Genomic DNA, 19216 nt, shown 5'->3' on the forward strand with positions numbered 1-19216 from the left:
AACAGCTTTGTGCAAATATAGCACAAAAATTTACATTGCACTATTATCTATAATGATGAAAACTGAAAGCATTTACTGTTACATAAAAGATAACATGCTCCCATGATGGGGCATGCATTTATCCATAAATAAATAAATATGTTTACATATTTTTAATGTCATCGAAATACCTATAATAAATGTTAAATGAAATAATAATGTCATAAAAATTGATGAAGTACAAACAATAAATAATGAAGAGTAAGAATTCTGGAAGCTATCATTTGCATGATTCTGGCTTTTCATACTTGCCAATTATTTTATTATGAATATGGTAAGTGCCATAGTCAGAAAAAAATGGCGGCTCTCAGCTCTGCTTTTAAAAGCAACAGCTTCTAATGCTCAGAAAATAAGTGCACCTCCCCACTCCATAAATCTCATAAGATTAAAAAAAAAAAAAAGCAAAACCCTGCTCTAGGAGTCTGTTCCTATGGCAACAAGTCTTCCCCTCCCCCTTAAATACATGAGCAGTCTAATGAAATGAGGATCTATTTTCACTCTGCCATAATACAGACCCTCAATCCGAGTCCCTTGTGCTGAGCTGCTTCTGCTCAGACATGGCTCGTACCCAGGGATGATACTCAGGGGAACTAAACTGCATCCCCTGGTTCCAAAGCTTCATTTAAAGATGGCCCTTGCTCTCTTGTAAGAGCTGGGAATACACAGAAGCCCCACTACAAGGAAAGACCTTTTCTTAGATTTCCCCTGTCTGCAGTAATTCCTCTTGCCAAATTCCTCATGCCCACTTTCAGAGTGACAAAGCCAAGCCCTGTGCCAAGCAGCTACTCTGAGTAAATACACTTTCAACCCGGCATGAGAGCCTGACTGAATCTTTTAATTCTTTTTCTTTATCAAGTCTGCTCTAACATTAAAATTCATTTCCAATAGCCCTGCTGTCTGTAACCTGGCAAGCACAAGGGTCCTTGCTAGCTCTTCTCTAAAGGCTGTCAGTTAGCACATGAGCTAAAGTATCAACAGCAACACAGAGACCTGGAGGCTGCAGATTGCAGACTAACACCTCATGCTCTACATAGAAAGTTCTTATAAGAAACGAGTTTTCAAAAGCTTAAGAAGTGCCAGGCATGGTGGCACACACCTTTAATCCTAGCTCTTAGAGGAGGCAAAGGCAGGCAGATCTCTTTGTCTGAGGCCAGCCTGTCTACAAAGTGAATTCCAGAACAGCTACATAGAGAAACCCTGTATGGAAAAGCCAAAACAAACCAAAACAAAAAACAGCATAAGAACAAAAGAACTGTCAAAGTGATATTAAAGCAAATTCTTTCAAGTCATAGCCAAAAATACAAGAGAACTAATTTCTAAATCCACACATTTGGGGACTTCCAGTCAGGTAAGAAAAGAGGAAGAAGTTAAAAGCAACATCAAATTGTGTACACTTGGGGAAACAAGGTAAAGCACATGAACCCACAGCTACAGACGGGTACTTTGAGAGAGGCTGGGGATTTACAGTCTAGCCTCCTCTAACAACTGCTGCAAAAGACAGCATGCTAGTTGGGTTTTGTCAACTTGACAGAAGCTAGAATCATGTGGCAGGAAGGAACCTCGCTCGACTGAGGAAATGCCTCAGCAGACTGGTCTGTGGGCATGTCTATTAGGTATTTTCTTGATTGTGGATTGATGTTCCAAGGCCCAGCCCATGATGGGCAGTGCCACCTCTGGGCAGGAGCTCCAGGACCATGTAAGAAAGGTAACTAAATGTGAGCCTGAAGCAAGTCAGTAAGCAGCTTTCCTCACACCCTGCCTCTGCTCCTGCTTGAGTTCCTGCCAACTTCCTCAAAGATGGGCTATGGGACATGTAAACCAGATTAACCTTTTTCTTCTCAAGTTGCTTTTGGTCATGGTGCTTATCACGGCAACAGAAAGCACACTAAGAGAAAGAGCTCTCTGAAGAAAGGAAAGGGAAAGATACTTTACTTGCTACAGTCACCATGCTGGGACACAATTATCCTCCCTCCTGAGTCCTTTACTGCCCTCTGTGCACCACAAATCGGGACCATACACATTCATTTGGCTGGGGGAGAGAAAACAGTAACAGAAGGCCAAAAAGATCCAGTTTAGGACTAATACATTTCCTGTAAAACCTGAGCTGATGCTAAAAAATAAAAAAGAAAGAAAGAAAGGAAGGAAGGAAGAAAAAAGAAAAAAGAAAAAGATGAACAAAATCTTTCTGCATGGACTTGTAAAACCTACTGTGTTTTAAAACTATAATCTCTACACATATAAAACTAACCTGGGGTGCAAAAACTGTCCAACGTCTATGTTCACTGTCAATGAAAAGAAGGAACAAAAGAAAATCCTACTCCTCCACAAGCCACAGGATTCCAGGGCAGGTTACAGCCTCACAGGGGGGAGTGTGGGAAAGGTGGAGAGTTGACCACTGAATACAACCCCCACAGCAACCTTACATTGCTGCATGGCCACACGTGAATTTGGCTCATCTCTAGGGCTTTCCGTGGGGAAGGACCTGCCGTTCAGCCTTCAATGGACCAGCATCCATAAAGCCTGTGGGGAAATACAGGATCCAGAAGAGTAGGGTAGGGAAGGAGAAAGTTTGAGAAAAAGAAGAGTCAGACAGTGAGAAACAATTATCATTATAAAACATGAAACTTTACAAAAGCATAGATGTGCCTTTAAGATGTACCTTTAGAGACAAGTATTCTAGCTGAAGAGAACTGGTGTTCTGGGGAAATGTTCAAAGCTGGCTGCAGCAGTGCGTGCCTGTAGCATTGGTGCTTCAGAGGTGGTGATAGCATGGTTAGGAGGGCAAGCTATCCTCAGCCATGTAGGGAATCTGAGACCAGCCTGAACTATGCAAGGCTCTGTTTCAGCCTCCTCAAAATTATTTACTTACTTATTTAAAGTATAAAACCTAAGCCAGGCATGGTGGATCCCTCAGGTGATCCTAGCATTCACTGCCTTGGATAAGAGGACTGCCCCAAGTTAAAGGTCAGCCTGGGCTACTCAGTGAGTTACATGGCAAGACCGTGTCTCAAAAGTAAATAAATAGAACCCAAACGACATTTAGTTATACCTGTGAACTACAAGAATGCCTGTCAAAAAGAAATTAATTTTTCAGAGAAAAGTAAAAAAGGAATGAAACTTAGGTGATTTTCATAGTTGGTGACAACTTAAAACAATGACATTCCCTTAATCTGTGGAAAGTAACAGCCCCAAAACAAACATACTCACACTGCACCGAAACCATTTGCTGGCCTAGTTCCACCAAAGCCATTAACATGATCAGAGCCCAAATGCAGGTGACCTGATTCACAGAAAAAGCACTTGTAGAAAGTGCTGAACTGGGATCGCCTACACAAATGCTCTTATAGTCAGGAAGAGAATTAGCAGCCGTACCGGGCAAGCTTTGCTTTTACATGGAGCAGTGACTTGCCTTGCAAGACTATGTACTTTTCAGGTTTAGTGCAAAAGAGAACAGACTTAGTGATGTCACTTTTCTTTTCCAGACAGGGTTCCTTTGTGTAGCTTTGGCTGTCCTGGAACTTGCTCTGTAGACCAGGCTGACCTCAACCCACACAGAGACTTTATCACCCAGTACTGACTAACCTAACCCAAGTTCTTGGGCGACAGCAGACACCAGCCTCCAACCACTCACTGACAAGCCTAGATAAAGAAGCACATGGCATGAGGGAAAATGAACTCCATTGCAGCGCCTGACTGTCAAGGAAAGATCAAGCTATGCCTTGTCTTAAGACTGCCACAAAACTCTGTATATTGGCGTTACTAACTCCTCACCCAGCTGAGGAGGGAGGCAATACATATGCCTACACCCTGGGCTCCTGAGTACTGGAAACGGGGGAACTTATTTTCTGAGTAAGGAAATGATAGACACTCACAGCTGCTGGTGGAACAACAGTCAAGCAGTTTCAACCTGTCACACAGCTTTACAGACTAGGACTTACTGTCTCATTGCTTCCCACGACAGTAGTTAGGCTCCTTTACAAGTGCACGAGGCGGGTTCCTATCTCTTGTCCACATTTGCCTGTGAACCCTTTCCCTAATAACTACAGGGAACCATCACATCTTGAAGAAGTTTTCGGTGCCTTTGTGTCTGCCAGAGCTTAGCTACCACCCTTACTCTATTCCATCATAGGGAATGAACTACATTTCCCAGCATGCCCTGTCAAAGGGTTTCTGCATAATTTCCCTCAATGAGAGATCCTAATAAGGATAAGAGGAAAAAGAGGGAAAGAAGTCAGAGCTCTCTTATTTGGCCTGGGTTCTAGCTGCCACCAACAATTCTTTTCCATGCTCTGGATCAGACCTCATGGCTTCTGACACTTTCTAATTTCCTTAGCCACACAGTAGATCCTAGATACCACAGAATGCCTGGGATCTCAGCGGCCACTTAGCTGAACCCAATTCCCTGACTACAGGTTTGTTTCCCTAACTGGTCCTTGATTGAGAAGACCCTCTAATAGGTACACCAAACATATTTTTAAAACTATTTTTTAGAAAATAATTTTCTTTTATCCACATGTCCTATAAAATTTTTCTTCTAGTAAGTACAGATGAAAAGATTCACACATTCATTCATTTAATGATATACTTCATCTGACCTTACCCTATCACTGCTTGGAAGGTAAGTGAACATAGTCCCAAGTCTTTCTCCTTGTGGGCTTACATGCTAGTGGACACTTCAAGTGTGCAAATCACAATTTAAGAAGTTAACTGTGGGCTGGGGATGAAGTGCGGTTACTAAATTCTTGCCTAACATGAATCAAGCTTTGAGCTCGACTCCTAGCATCATGTGAGTCAGGTGTGGCTGCCTGCCTGTTCCTAGCACTGGGGAAGTGGCGAGAAGATCAGAGGTTAAAGGTCTCCCTCAGTTACATATTGAATTTAAGGACACCCTGGGAAACACCAGATCCAGTCTCAAAATAGGAAAGAAAGGAAGGAAGAAAGGAAGAAAGAAAAGAAAAAAAGGGGGGGGGAAGATGAACTAAAGGAAGGAAGGAAAAGAAAAAGAAGTGATCTGAGCTAGGTGTGGGTCTAGGGGCACAGGGCTGTAATCCCAGTAATTTAAGAGACTGAGACCGGAAGTTCAAAAGTTCAAACCAACCTAGGCAACTTGGAGAGGCTCTGTTTCAAAAAGTTTAAAAAGGAGGCTGGCTATAGTGACACACTCTTGTTTCCCAGCACTCAGGAAACAGAGCAGAAGAATCTTTACAAGTCTGAGGCTTCCTCTTATATAGGAATTCCAAGCTAGCCAGGACTACACAGAAAAACCCTACCTACAAAATGGGTTATTGAGGTGGCTGAGGATATGGCTTAGTGATGGGTGTTTGCCTGACATGTGAGAAGCCAAATCCCCAGGACCACAAAAACAATTAGTTGGCCAATGCAGGATCACTGTCCTAACAGTGGAGGGATGTGGGAAATGAGTGAGTTTAAAGTGTTCTGCATCGGGCTGGAGAGATGGCTCAGCGGTTAAGAGCACCCGACTGCTCTTCCAGAGGTCACGAGTTCAATTCCCAGCAACCACATGGTGGCTCACAACCATCTGTAAAGAGTTCTGATGCCCTCTTCTGGTGTATCTGAAGACAGCTACAGTGTACTTATATATAATAAATAAATAAATCTTAAAAAAAAAAAAAAAGTGTTCTGCATCACAGAGCTTCCCTCCTTCCTTTTCAGTGTGGTGTGCTGAGCTGCCTCCCTCCAGGAAAGTTCTACTACTCCGTCTACTTCAACTGAGTACTTGCTTAAACAGGAGACCCAACGTGCTTCGAATGTCCAGTGTGTGAATTCGACAGACTCTTGCTGCACATCTTTTTATTGGGAATAGAGCTGAAGAAAGAGTTTAACTGGGCTGGAGAGATGGCTCAGTGGTTAAGAGCACCGACTGCTCTTCCAGAGGCCCTGAGCTCAAATCCCAGCAACCACATGTGGCTCACAACCATCTGTAATGGGATCTGATGCCCTCTTCTGGTGTGTCTGAAGACAGCTACAGTGTACTTATATATAATAAATGAATAAATCTTTAAAAAAAAAAGAAAGAGTTTAACTGCTTAATATGTCACTAACCCTTTCTCCATAGCACCAGCACAGAGTCCGCAAACACGGATGCAATGTACGCAATGAACACTGTGTCACAGCCACCAATTGCTCAGGTTGGAATTCGCAGGCAGAACAGAAACAGACAATGACTCATGTGATGAACAGTTATATAGACAACTGTACCCAAGAAAGCTGCCACCTACATCCCATAATGACATCAGATGACAAAGGCAGAAAAGAGGTAGTTTTCTAATTTATCTGGAAATGAGATATGCTACCAAGGAAGCACCTTACACAATCAAGAAGCCAAGGCAAATATTTGACACGTGGCCTGCTTAAGCATAAGAGCTTGTCCAGCTTCAAAAACAACAGTACTCTGTGGAGGTGACAGCACTCTACTGCTGGCATTTTAGACTCTTCTAAGAGAAATTCGTGTATCCATGAACATACACTGCCACACAGATGATGCAGGCTCAATGCTCAAACCTCTATCACTACTTGGCAACAACCAAGCATTTCATGCCTGTGAGACTTAACTCTCACTAGAGAAGCAGATGGACCTACAGTGCTAGATGTATACAAGAGGTATCAAGCATATTCACAATCTCAGAGCCATAAAAAGTCACCTGGAAAGGTGGAATTTTATTGGCCCCTGACTAGTTACCAAATCCTAACCCTCACACAATAGTCAAATCACCCTAAATAATACACACACATCATCATCACACACACACACACACACACACACACACACACACACACCATCACACACACACACCATCACACATACCAACACACACACACACCATCACACACACACACACACACACACACAGCAGAGGCTCTGTACATATCTGCCTCCCCTTCCTACAGTGCAGCTCCCTAAGTTCACCTGGTGACACCCCGTGTACCCTTTTCAGATGCAGCTTAACTGCCTCTTTAAAGCTGTGACTTCCTGAGGAAACCATTTTTGCCTTCTTCGGTGCTTTTGCTGTTCCTGGACATAATGCCATGGTTATCTGATTTATACATCTACTTGCCCATTAGAGTATAAAACCTTTGAGATCAAAGACCTCATCTTTGAATCCTACCATATGTCCCTTGCACACTATGTCTGGCACAGAGTAATTAAAACTTTTGTTTTATTGGGGTGTTTTTTGTTGTTTATGTTGGTCTCTTAAGACAGGGATTCATGTAGTCTAGTTTGCCTCAGGATGATCTTGAATTCCTGATCATCCCACTTTAGGATACATTACTGAATGTGTATACACACACACACACACACACACACACACACACACACACACACACACACTACAGTGCTTGTACTCTTCTTCTTTGCCACAGGGTGCAATTTAGAGGGAAAGCAGAATAAACACGAAGTGTCTCACAGGAAACAGCCTTCATATTGATAGTATGAGATGATTTAATGGTAGCTCTGATAAGTTACTTCCAGTAAAACCTGTACTGTAATCATGACTATGAAAATTAAGATGCGCCAACTGTAAAAGCTCAGAAGATATTTGACCTCAGGTAGAAGAGGATATAACAGCAAGAATGCTGGAAGTGAGAAGCAGAAATTCTGTCTACCTCTAGTGGAGTTTAACCTTAAGAAGGTTAAAAAAACGTGCCTGCATTATCGTATGCCACAGTCATGCAGCTAAAATAACTTAGAATCGACAGGAAAGTTTATGTTCTAAGGAATGATATTAAGAAACAATGGTGTAGGGCTGGAGAGATGGCTCACCGGTTAAGAGCACCCGACTGCTCTTCCAGAGGTCCTGAGTTCAATTCCCAGCAACCACATGGTGGCTCACAACCATCTGTAAAGAGATCTGATGCCCTCTTCTCGTGTATCTGAAGACAGCTACAGTGTACTTAAATATAATAAATGAATAAATAAATCTTTAAAAAAAAAAAAGAAACAATGGTGTAGCCATTAATATAAAGCAAATAAAAGGAAAGCTAAAAATTAATGTTCAAGTTAACACTGGGCTGGTGAGACAACCTTCCTGCCACATCTGTCCATCTGAGTTCAGTCCCAGGATCAACAGCAGAAACAGAACTGATTTCTATAAGGTGTCCTCTGAATTTCACACACGTGCTGTAGCATGTGCAGGTGAATATGCACACATGCAATTAAAATGTAGTACATTTTTAATTTTAAAAGGTTAAGATTTAGAGCTATTAGAAAACCTTCACACAAAGGAACTCCCCGGCCTAATCTTTCATACATGTTTGAAGAAGCAGGAAACATGCAGACAACCCTCAAGGGTCCTGTCAAGCACATTTGCAAAACTGCCAGGACTCCATATATAGGAAATGGTTTTGGCTTAAGGACCAGGGGATTACTGTGAGTCATTGTAACTGTGGCTTCCAGTAACCAGAGTATTTTAAGGCTATAAAGTAAAAAATGCAATGAATAAAATCAAGATAAAATAAATAAAATCAACAATGGCAAAAATAGCCAGACACTAAAATCCCAGTGTACAGGAGGCAGACACGGGGGTCATCAGGACAAGGTGGCTAGGCTAGCCAGAATCAGCGACAGATTCATCTCAACACAAACTGGAGATTGATTGAGGAAGAAAACCAGTGTCCACATCGGGCTTCTACACAAAGTGCACGCACATATGCATATATGTTGTGAGACATGTAGATCCTCACACACATACATTTAACATGAAAGTCAGGTAAGGCAAGTCACTTGGGAAAGAGACAGGAGGATCACAGCAAGTTTACATCTAGTCTGGTCTACATAGCGGGTTCTGGTCCACCCAAAGCTATGTAAATCTGTCAAACACAAAGGTAAGAAATCCAGTACGAGGGTGCATGCCTGCAGTGCAAGCTTTGGGGAGGCAGAGCAGGAGTAACTCAAGGAGGAAGACAAGAGTTCATTTAATCAGCTACAGGTCAAGACCAGCCTGTTTCAAACACGGTACAAGGACAGGTAAGAAACGGCCAACAGTGGTTATACCCAGGAAGAGAATAGAGGTGAGTACGGGTCACCTTAGGACAATGGCTTTTCATTCTGCTGTCTTTTAGATTTTTTTTTTAATTTCAAACCACATGAAATCTACTTAAATGAAAATATACAGAGAAGATGAAACAGAGGCAGTGGTTAGGTAATTAGAGGGGAAACATTTCACAGACAAGACAGAGAGAGAGACGGGAAAAACTAACAAAGCTCTCAAGACAGCAGACTCTCTCACACATATGTTCCACAAACCTGTCACATGTCTCTGCTCACTAAACAGCTCTCTGTTTCTCACAAACCTTGACACTGGTAATGACTCAATGATGGACAGGAGTATGCGAGTCAGACAGATGGACCCCCCCCCCAAAAAAAGTCTCTGAATGGGTTGATCCCAGCACATTCATAAACAGCTGGAGTGTGGAGCTAAAGGCCCAGCCTTGGGCCACTGTGACCCCAAGTACCACAGAAGTATGAAGCCAGGTCTCAAGCAGCCAGTTACCAGAGACATATCTGGTAACTGGTTGCGTCCTTACTCATGTATCAACACTCATGTACCGACATTGGTCAATACATGACCACTGAAGTCAGTCCATTTAGGCATTAACTTGGGTGCTGTCATAAGTCACAGCATTTTGAGGCAGGGTCTCACATAGTGGCCTCAAACTAAGGATAATTGAACTTCTTCCTTCCTGCCTCTGATTCCTGATTTACAGGGTTACAGGTTTAGCCACTCAGATGGTTTACATTGTGACTTTTTGTTTGTTTTCGTTTTTTGACACAGGATTTCTCTATATAACAGCCCTGGCTGTCCTGGAACTCACTCTGTAGACCAGGCTGGTCTCCAACTCACAGAAAGCCACCTGCCTTCCCTCCCTTCTCAAGAGTTGGGACTAAAGGTGTGTGACACAACCACTAACCATCGGCATCTTTTTGTTTGTTTGTTTGTATTTTAAACCAAGCAGTGTCAAAGCAGTCTAGGATATTGGGGAACCTGGTTCAACAGGCCTTGTACTGAGTAAAGAGAGAAGGGTGCCTGCTTAGTCTCTATTCCAATGTTTAAATGATGTTATTTTAAGGATCAACTAACAGGTGTCACTCCTAAACATGATGTTAAAAAGAAGAGTCAGGGTATTAGAAAAGTTACTCTGTGGTTCAGAGTTCATAGTGTTCTTTAGAAGGCCTGAGTTCAGTTCCCAGCACCCACCTCAGGGGAATCACAACCACCTGTAACTCCAGTTCCAAGGGATCCAACGCCCTCTCCTGGCGCCCAGGGACACCACACTCACATACACATAAGATTTAAAATAAAAATAAAATGTTTATGAGGCACAATTCTTCCTGAAAGTAAACAGAAACGTCAGGTGACAAGATGGCTCAGTGGGTAAGAAATGGTGCTTGCCAGCAAGTCTGACCACTTGAATTCACCCCCCCCCACATGGTGGAAATGTCACACACACAAATAAATAAATAAAAACATAATATTAAACTTTAAAAAGAGAAGTCATTGTCAAAGAGCTATTTTGGAACATTACAAAAGTATCCCTTGGTCAATAGCCCAGGTTACATCGGCACACTAAATACTTATAGACAAACATTCCCCAGACCGTGTTTGGTGAGCTTTCAATTTTCTGAACAGGACAAGAGAAAAAAACAAAACAAACCCAAAAAATCAAAAGTAAACTCAAACCCAAATCTTATTTTAGTGAACAGTCTTTTATTTCTTCTTACAACTGCTGGTCCTTTTTATCAGGGCTGAGCTGGTCAGGGTCTACTGATGCAAATGTCTCTCTTTCCCACCCTCTGAGGACTGCCTATGTATTCATTACGAAATCTGAAAGTGGAAAAGAGGAACAAAACGAAGGAGGGGTTAACCAGCAGACTGGGCTGCACATTCTGCAGCTAGATAAACAGGCCTCAGCAAAAGCCTGCTGTTTAACAGAACTGGGAGATGACAGACACACGGGCATCTCTTTTCTAACAGTGGCAAACTGTGCTGAAAGGCATTTCTCACCTCAGAACATTCTGGACCCAAGGTTTTAGCGTTGGTGGCAGGCAGTGGCTTTGTGGTGGTTGTTTTTTACCTCCTATGCGTTAGCTTTGTGGGGACTGCACATGTATGTGCTACGGCGTCCACGCGGAGGTCAGGGGACAATCTGTGGGAGCCGCTTCTCTCCTCTCACCATGTGAGTCCTGGGGATCAAACTCAGGTGGGCAGTCTTAGTGGCAAGCACCTTCATCCACTGAGCCCTATCACAGGCCCCAGTTACTAGTTCTCATCAGGAATTAACCAAGTTCTCTGTCTGATTATACCCAGGAAGGATATTAATAAAGGGCAATGGGGAATTTGGAGGATGACCTAGTAAGTTAACCTCTCTCTTCCACATGGCATAATTTATTGGGATGAATACGTAAAAGAACAACATGAATACAGGGGAGGGGGCGGTTCTAAAAAAAAATCATCAAAAACGGCATCTGGGTCTCCGAATGTGGCAATGTTCACTCAGTGAGTGCCTCGATGAGACTTGGGAATCGTCAACTGAGGACATTAGAGAATTTGAGCAGAACGAAGATGCTCCTACATTTTAGACCAGACCTTCCAATAGATCTAACAAGAATCAACCTACAAGAAATTTAAACTCCTCAGCATAAGCTGAACGCTGAGGAGGGAGATGTGGGGACCTGCTTCCTAACAGTCCGCTGATTCGCCTACTGATAGAGGTCACTAAATTTATTACTAGGAGTCTAAATCAATGCATCATCATTCTTGTGCCCTCCTTACATAACCTTACTCTAAAATACACCAGAATCACATGCAGCATGGGTTAAGTATCTGCCGCTTTCCTCAACATTAACACATACACACACCCGAATGTTCTCAATTACTTTATACCCACAAGCTACATGGCAAATTTAGGAAATGAACTAAAGTGAACACTCCCTCCCAATCATTGCTGCTTGAAACTACAAAGACAGGTAGAAATATGTCACTAGTAAATTTTTCTACCGTGTCGACCTTTAATTGTATCACAGCGTGAACCTTTACGGGCACAGAAAGCAAAGGCTAAATGGTTGTGGCCAATTTACACGACCCTTCCTACTTCACCTCTAAAAGTGTAGTCACCAAGAAAATAACAAATTGGGGGAATTCCTTGCTTCCTTTGCTCCCTGCTTGAATGGGTCCTGCACCACAGCCCAGGTCTGCTAGTTTCCGCTGCCACACACGCATGAGGCCTCCACAGCCCAGGTTAGACTATCTAGAAATCCGCACTGTGTCACTGCATAAGGCAGCTTCTCAGTGCACACGACCTCGGTGAAGAAAGCCACTTAAGCACTCAATCAGAGCTCAACGAGGTGGTAAAATGACAGGGGTTGCTAACGAAATAGCAGATAGCAAGGAATGCCACCTTTAAATATCATTTCGACAGTTTTTCTCTTCGTCATCTCACCTTCCTCCTCGCCACCCCCACCCCCACCACACTGCAGCTCACCCACTGCTTTGCCAAGTGAAAGGCTGCCAGCTCTGGATGACAGCGAGCCTAGAAGCCATTCAGAGTCTGCAACACAGACATTCTCACCTGAACACACCGGGCAACCCCACCCCCGCCATACCATCCCCACATCGCTGACGCTGACAAACACACACACACACACACACACACACACACACACACACACACACACACACTCGCCCACACCAAACTCGGAGCCCGAGGAAACCCAGCAGGCTCATGAGCGAGGGTGGCTCGCGTTGTCACACGAAGAGGACTCGCCCCTGAGCTCCAGAACCCCCTCCCCACTCAGGCCACCGCCACGCCGCCGCCCCGCAGCTGGGCCCCCACCGGCGCCCGGGCCGCGTTACCTTTGGACTGGCAGTCAGCACAGAACTTGTTATCTTCCTCCAGCAGCAGGTTGGCCAGGACCGCCTGGTACCGATCCACGTCCTTCACCGACTTGCCTGTCATGGCCAGGGTGCCGGCGGGGGCAGAGGGCGACGCGCCCCCTGCGCCCCCAAGAACCGCTGCCTGGGTCCTGGGCTGAGGTCTCGGGGTCCCTGCCCAGGCGGTCCTCCCGCCTGACCCCGAGCCGCCCCGGGGTCAGGGCCGTCCGCCCCCCGCCCCGCTGCCCCTCAGCGCGGCGCCCCCTGGCGGGCTTCGGGCAAGGCAGGGACCCGCGGAGGCTGCGGGACCCCAGAAGCGGCTTAGGCGGAGCGAGTTCTCGGCCTCAGCGTGCGGGACGCACACTTGACCCCCGGTGCTGAGGGTCTGCCCGCCGCGCTTCCCGCCTCGGTTTCCCTGGCAGCTGCGCCCAGCTCTGCCGCCACCTCCACCGCCTACTTCCGGCAGCTCTTCCTCTCCTCCTCCACCCAGCCCAACCCGCGCATGCGCCCCGCCCACCGAGCCGCAATGGGCTCTTCCCTTGGCTCCGCCTCCAAGGAGCCAATCCGGGAAGAGCCGGGGGGCGGGGCTTAAGTGGAAGCGGCGGGAGGGAGGACACGCCCCCTGCATGTCCTTGGAAAAGAATGAATGAAGCCGGGTGGAAAGCAAGCAGAGCGAAGAGAATAAAGTGAAAGGAACGACCAACATTTACTGAGCTCATACTGTGTGCCAGGTACCGCGCTAAGCGTTTTCTATCAATTAGCACAGTATGCTCTTCACAGCAACCTTTATGAGATGTGTATTTATTATCCTTATATAATACAAGAGTTGTGGATATCCCAGACTCCTTCAGGTTAGTCTTCAAGAGACAAAAGGACTGACCCTCTGACCCCAGTTAAAGAGACAATACACCCTTCCTCATGATCATTTCTAACTTGGAATGCCTCCTGCCACCATATACATTAGCCTTCTCTGTGACTACCGTCCTTTTTGAGTTTTGTTCTTACTAGTGTCTAGGTAGAAATTTTCTTTCCTTTAAGAAAAAAAAGGATTTTTTAACAGATTCTTCCTAAGTAGCCCTCGGTAGCCTGGAACTTTATATTGTAGATCTCGAACTCACAGAGATCTGCCTCCAAAGTGTGTGTGTGTGTGTGTGTGTGTGTGTGTGTGTGTGTGTGTTTGTGTGAGATGTGTGCAGGTGCCCAAGGAATCTCCTGAAGCTGGAGTTACATGTTGTTAAGAGCTGATGGATGAACTGACCAATATGGGTGTTGGGGAAGAACCAGGGTCCTATGAGAGATTACCAGTCTGCTGAGCCATGGGGAGAGCCAGTTATGGGGTAACAGGGAGTAAGCAACTACTTAAAAGTGATTATTAACTATTATTTTCCAAGGCCACTCTTGTTACAAATAGAATACAGTAGCTGTCTTGAATCCACTGTCATCTTTCTTGTGTACACATTCCCCACTTCATTCATCAGATTCTTACAAGAAACTGATAGAAATCAGGATGTGCCAAAGGAGAGGAGAACACTGCTTCCTAATTTGTGCTCTTAAGGAATTCTTCTGAAGGCTAGAAGGCTAGAGTAATAGACCAGGGATGTTAGCAAAACAAAGTGTTCATTTACTTCTAAGACAGCACTCTTGTCCATCTCTACTTCTTCCCAGGACCAGGACGCCCTCAAAAATGTTTATATTATCAAAGGGAAATTATTTTATTAATCAGAATAATTTATTTCTCTGTCTAAAATGTTTTCATTCTAGTAGGGTCTCAAAGAATTTACTTCATAAACATCCAACTTCATAAAGTATCTTCCTAAGACAGATCTATCAGACTAATTATCTTAGTTGTGTTTAAATATTTATTTTATTTTTTTTTTTTGAGACAGGGTCTCATTATGTAGCCCTGGTTGGCCAGAACTCACTATGTAGACCAGGTTGGCTTTGACCTCACAAAGCTCTGCCTGCATCTACCTCCTGAGTGCTAGGATTAGAGGCATTGCAACATGCTGGCCTTAGATTGAGCTTTAATTTGGCGGGGGGGGGGGGCAACACCAAGGTTTATTGGAGCATCCTAATACAGACGCTGGGGCTTGCCCATGGTGCTCTTGATGTACAGAGCCCGGACGTTCTGCCAGTTTTTCTTGAGTAAGGACACTAAGAAGTTGACAGGATGTTGTAGACTAGCTCGTCATCGGTCATCTTCACGTGGCCGACGGCAACGGCCAGACACAGTACCTTCTTCATCTGGAACTTGATTGTGGATTTCACCTCATCCACTTTGGCCACCATGTTTTCATTGTGTGTCAGCAGGGAGGGGAACTTGCCTGCCTTGTTTAGGCCTGGGCTCAGGATACGTGGGATTTGCTTGATCAGAGACTCAGAGACCAAAAAGGCATCATACTTCTTTTTTTTTTTTTTTTTTTTTTTTGGTTCTTTTTTTCGGAGCTGGGGACCGAACCCAGGGCCTTGCGCTTCCTAGGTAAGCGCTCTACCACTGAGCTAAATCCCCAGCCCCGGCATCATACTTCTTGGCCAGCTTTTTGACCAACTTCTTGTTCTTGTTAAGCTTCTTGAGCGCCTCGATGTCCATGTGGGGGATATCCACGGCCTTGACTTCATCACAGTGCTGCTGGTCCCCCAGGACGCACACGGAGAACTTGGGGTGAGGGGTGGACTTAAGCTTGACTTGACGGTGCCCGAGAAGCGTTTGTCCTTCTGAGGGTCGTAGTTCTTCAGGCTGATCTGCAGCTCCACCGTCTCCAGAAACTTGCGGCGCTTACGCTGGTTCCCGTGCAGGACTTCCCGCACCGCCTCGTAGAGGGTGTCGCGTGAAACTTTGCTCATGGCTGCGGCTGCGGGAACCGGAAAAGAAGCGAGCTTTAATTTTTAAGTATGTGTATGTGTGTCTATGTGTGGGTCTGTATTCAGGTGCCCTTGGAGTCCAGAGAGGACATCCAGTTTTCTGGAACTGGAGTCACAGGTGGCTTTGTTCCACCTGACTCCTCTTGCATGACGATTTCACTGAACCATGCTCACCTGTTGAAAAAGCCTTTGGTAGCTTCTCATTTTCTTCCACTTGGTGTGAGACTGCACAGTACGGAGACAAGGCACCATTCTGAGGTCAGATCACCCAGGTCGAGATCCAGTGTTTGAATTCTGTTTGTGTGGCTCTGGGAGGTTGCTTAACGTCTCACCTGGGTATTTTATCTGTGAAGTAGGAATGATAATGGTGTCAACTACTTGTTTCACCGGATTGACGCAAAGCTTCGCTGGCCCAATACCTATAAAGCATTTAGACCAACTCTCAGCACATAATGAATGAATGGTAGGGGATCAACACCCGTTGTTAAATATATCTGCCTTTTGGCCTTATCAGACCATGGTAGGGTTTATTTCCTGATCTGCTTATAGTCAGACATAGTCCATGGGCCAAGCAGAAACATGTTGCTTTATGTGTGAAGCCTTTATTTGCTGCTCTGGAACACACTATCCACAAAGGACAGACAGTCAAGACAAACTGAAGCGTCAACTAGAGAAAACATTGACCTTGCTTCTGTTCCCTGCAGGTTCCAGGCTAGGCTTCATAATCAAAGCCTGAATTTATCTCATATAATCCAGAGCTCTCCACTAATCCAAAGTTAAAAAATAATAAGTAATGAGCAACAAAAGAAGTCCTGTGTTAAAGTCATCAAGTTGTTTTCTTACCAAATTGTAACTTAGTTGATCCTATACAAGAGGAATCCATCAAAGCCAGATATGGTGGCACACAGGTGATCCCAGCATTTGGTAGATGGAGGCAGGTAGCTCAGGAGTTTAAAGCTAGCCTCAGCTACGTAGTGGAGATTAGGCTATCCTAGGGTTACAGGAGATCCTGTTTTAAAACAAAGAAACAGAAAAAAAAAATAGAGCAATAAAAGAGAAAGACCATAAGACTTGAGGCATATGTATCCCTTTTGTGTTTATTTTCGTAGCAGAGTACCTTGCACCACCTGCCTCAGAAATGAGTTTTCCCCCAAGCCGCCATGCTAGAGTAAGCTCTGCACCAAAATGCCCAGAGCAGGACTCCAGCAGTGCTGTGGGGACATGTTTGGACTGCTGCCACATGGAGCTTTTCCCTCCAACGTCTTCTAGCTAAGAGATAAAATCTCTTGAGTCACACACGGGACTAAAATAGTTTCCAACCCACTGGTTAGTCAGGGTACCAATTTAGTGTAATACCAATTAAACGGCTTTGTCATTAAGCGAGCTGGACTAATTTTCTATTTTTCCTGTCATCTCTTCGTTAGCTGTCATGGTAAATGAGCTATGGATCTCCAGTGAACTCGGAGCCTGTTTGGCTAACTCCAGCCAACTCTCGCATCTTTCGGATGTGAGAATGTGCTGTGACTTCACTGTCAGCCTTGAGAACTTGGCTGCACAGAAGAAGCCAGCTGTGAGCCAGCCTTGCTTGCCTGGCCCTTCTCTCCTGCTAGAATTTCCATATGTCCTCTTCCACAGCCAGACTCTCAGAAGCCCCTCTGTTTGCTACTGTTGAAGGCGCCCCCTAGGACAGAGTCAGTGCTCTTTACTTAGTGGCACTGTGTGTGTTCACAGTACTTAGGATTCCAGAAGATCAGCAGTGTTTCTTTCCAGATAGAGAATGGCTTCTCCTCATCTGTTTACACATTGTACTCTGGACTCCAAATCATCCCTGTTTGTGGGTTGTCTCAGGAAGTTTTTCCTGTGAGCCTGCTGGCTGGCCTTTGATCCTTTCCTGGCAATGCCTGGATTTCATGCTATGCAAATCTACCATTTTCCTGTGCCCATCTCTATCTCTTTGTCTCTATCTCTTTGTCTGTCTTCCTTTCTCTGCCCGACTGTCGATAAACTTCCATAACTATTCAGTGGTACGGGTCCTAGGAGAGGCGGCTGGGCCAGCTCTGTGTAACTACAGCTCAGCAGCTCCCTGCAGCCACCATGCCAGAGAGATCCTGCTAGCATCGTCTCTAGTCACATGCAAGAACAGACAGCATCCAAGAGTTGTATGAATAGCTCCTGCATTTCCAGGGCCTTACAAGGGATTGGGTAAGCACACCTGACCGAGGCCTCCTGGGAGAGACTCTGAAGTATAATGAAAGAAAATCACCCCACACCACAGCACATCCACTGTGAGAAGCAAAACACCAGGTGAAAGGTTAAGACCAGAAGTTTCCAGAAAGGAAAAACCAGTCACATGTAGAAGGACCAGGAAGGAGAATGGAACAGAGTTCTCAACAACAGCAGGGGAAGCCAGGAGACCATAGAACGGTGCCTTCAAAATTCTGAAAGAAAGAGTTGCCAACCTAGAATTCCAAGCTAGCCACCCTGCTGTTCTAGAAGCACTGTGGATCAAGGGAGGTTTTTTTTCTTCCTTCCTTTCTTTCTTTCCTTCCTTTCTTTTCTTTCTTTCTATTCTTGCTTTCAAACTTATAGCTCCCCCTGTGGCCCAACACATTCTATCCGCCCTTCATCCCACCCTGGGCCCCAGATTCACTCCAATGGAGGGCATCAGCCAGATCCCTGGAAGGCAGGCTTCTGGTTGTGCTCAGCCATTGGCCAAAAATAGGCACAGGCAGGAAACCAAGTTGCTTGGTTTCTCTGATTTTTTTTTTCCTGCTGCCAGAGGCACTTCCTTCCTGCACTGACAACAGCATTCCTTCGAGGACCTTCTCCCACAGCTAAAGCTCTTAACCACGATCTTCCGGAACCCTCCCTGTTGCCCCAGAGTTTGAGGGTAACAGCTTTCTGCTGATGCTGGCCTCAAGATAACAGCACAGCAGGGCTCTTCTTAGAACCCTCTGCAGCTGCCTTTTTCACATTGGCCACGAGCTTCTGATTGGATCCTATCCAAGCCACCTCCTGGGCCTACACTATCCAAAAGGAACACTCAATGCAGAGACCCAGCAAGTTTGAAAAACAGAGATAATGTCTCTTCCCAGTTACATAATGGCGGAGCCCAGGGTAAAGGTCATGAAGAATAGACCAGCAGGACAGAAGCTTTGGCATGGACAGAGCCAAGAAGAGACTGAAGCTGACAGATTAGCTAACGTGTTAGACTTTACTAAGAGGAACTCTGACCATGCTGGATGTAGATAGTGTACCCCTCTAATTCCAGCCCCCCAGAAGTGGAGGCAGGGCAAGTCCAAGGCTTTGTGTTACACAGTGAACATAGTGAATTTGAGGCCAGCCTGGGCTACATAGCAAAACCCTAGCTGGAGGGGGTGGTTGGAGGAGAGAAACCCCATCCCCAAAGATTAAGAGATGAATTA

At 45.1% G+C, this 19216-nt stretch overlaps 1 protein-coding gene, 1 long non-coding RNA gene and 1 pseudogene across 5 annotated transcripts in view; all 3 read right to left on the bottom strand.

The window, feature by feature from the left end:
- The window catches only part of Smap2 (small ArfGAP2), a 46383-nt gene extending 32985 nt beyond the window's left edge, over positions 1 to 13398 (bottom strand). Inside the window, exons 1-2 of one of the 3 annotated variants that reach the window (XM_087548314.1) lie at positions 12912 to 13398; positions 2463 to 2559 (exon numbers count right to left, since the gene is read on the bottom strand). In XM_087548314.1, the coding sequence (XP_087404440.1) occupies positions 2463 to 2472 (10 nt within the window). In that variant the 5' untranslated portion in view covers positions 2473 to 2559; positions 12912 to 13398. 3 annotated transcript variants of the gene reach the window in all.
- Positions 10747 to 12376, bottom strand: LOC148006025 (uncharacterized). Its single transcript, XR_015621104.1, has 2 exons — positions 11064 to 12376; positions 10747 to 10883 (listed from the first exon to the last, which is right to left on the bottom strand). It is a non-coding gene; the product is annotated as an uncharacterized LOC148006025 (long non-coding RNA).
- A 1587-nt stretch (positions 13399 to 14985) lies between the features above and the next one.
- Positions 14986 to 15792, bottom strand: Rpl10al3 (ribosomal protein L10A like 3; annotated as a pseudogene). Its single transcript, XR_015621103.1, has 2 exons — positions 15448 to 15792; positions 14986 to 15329 (listed from the first exon to the last, which is right to left on the bottom strand). The product of XR_015621103.1 is annotated as a ribosomal protein L10A like 3, transcript variant X2 (transcript).
- Positions 15793 to 19216: the final 3424 nt, after the last annotated feature.

Source organism: Rattus norvegicus, chromosome 5, assembly GCF_021556685.1.
Source record: "Rattus norvegicus strain SHRSP/BbbUtx chromosome 5, alternate assembly SHRSP_T2T, whole genome shotgun sequence".
In the NCBI taxonomy this organism is placed as follows: Eukaryota; Metazoa; Chordata; class Mammalia; order Rodentia; family Muridae; genus Rattus; species Rattus norvegicus.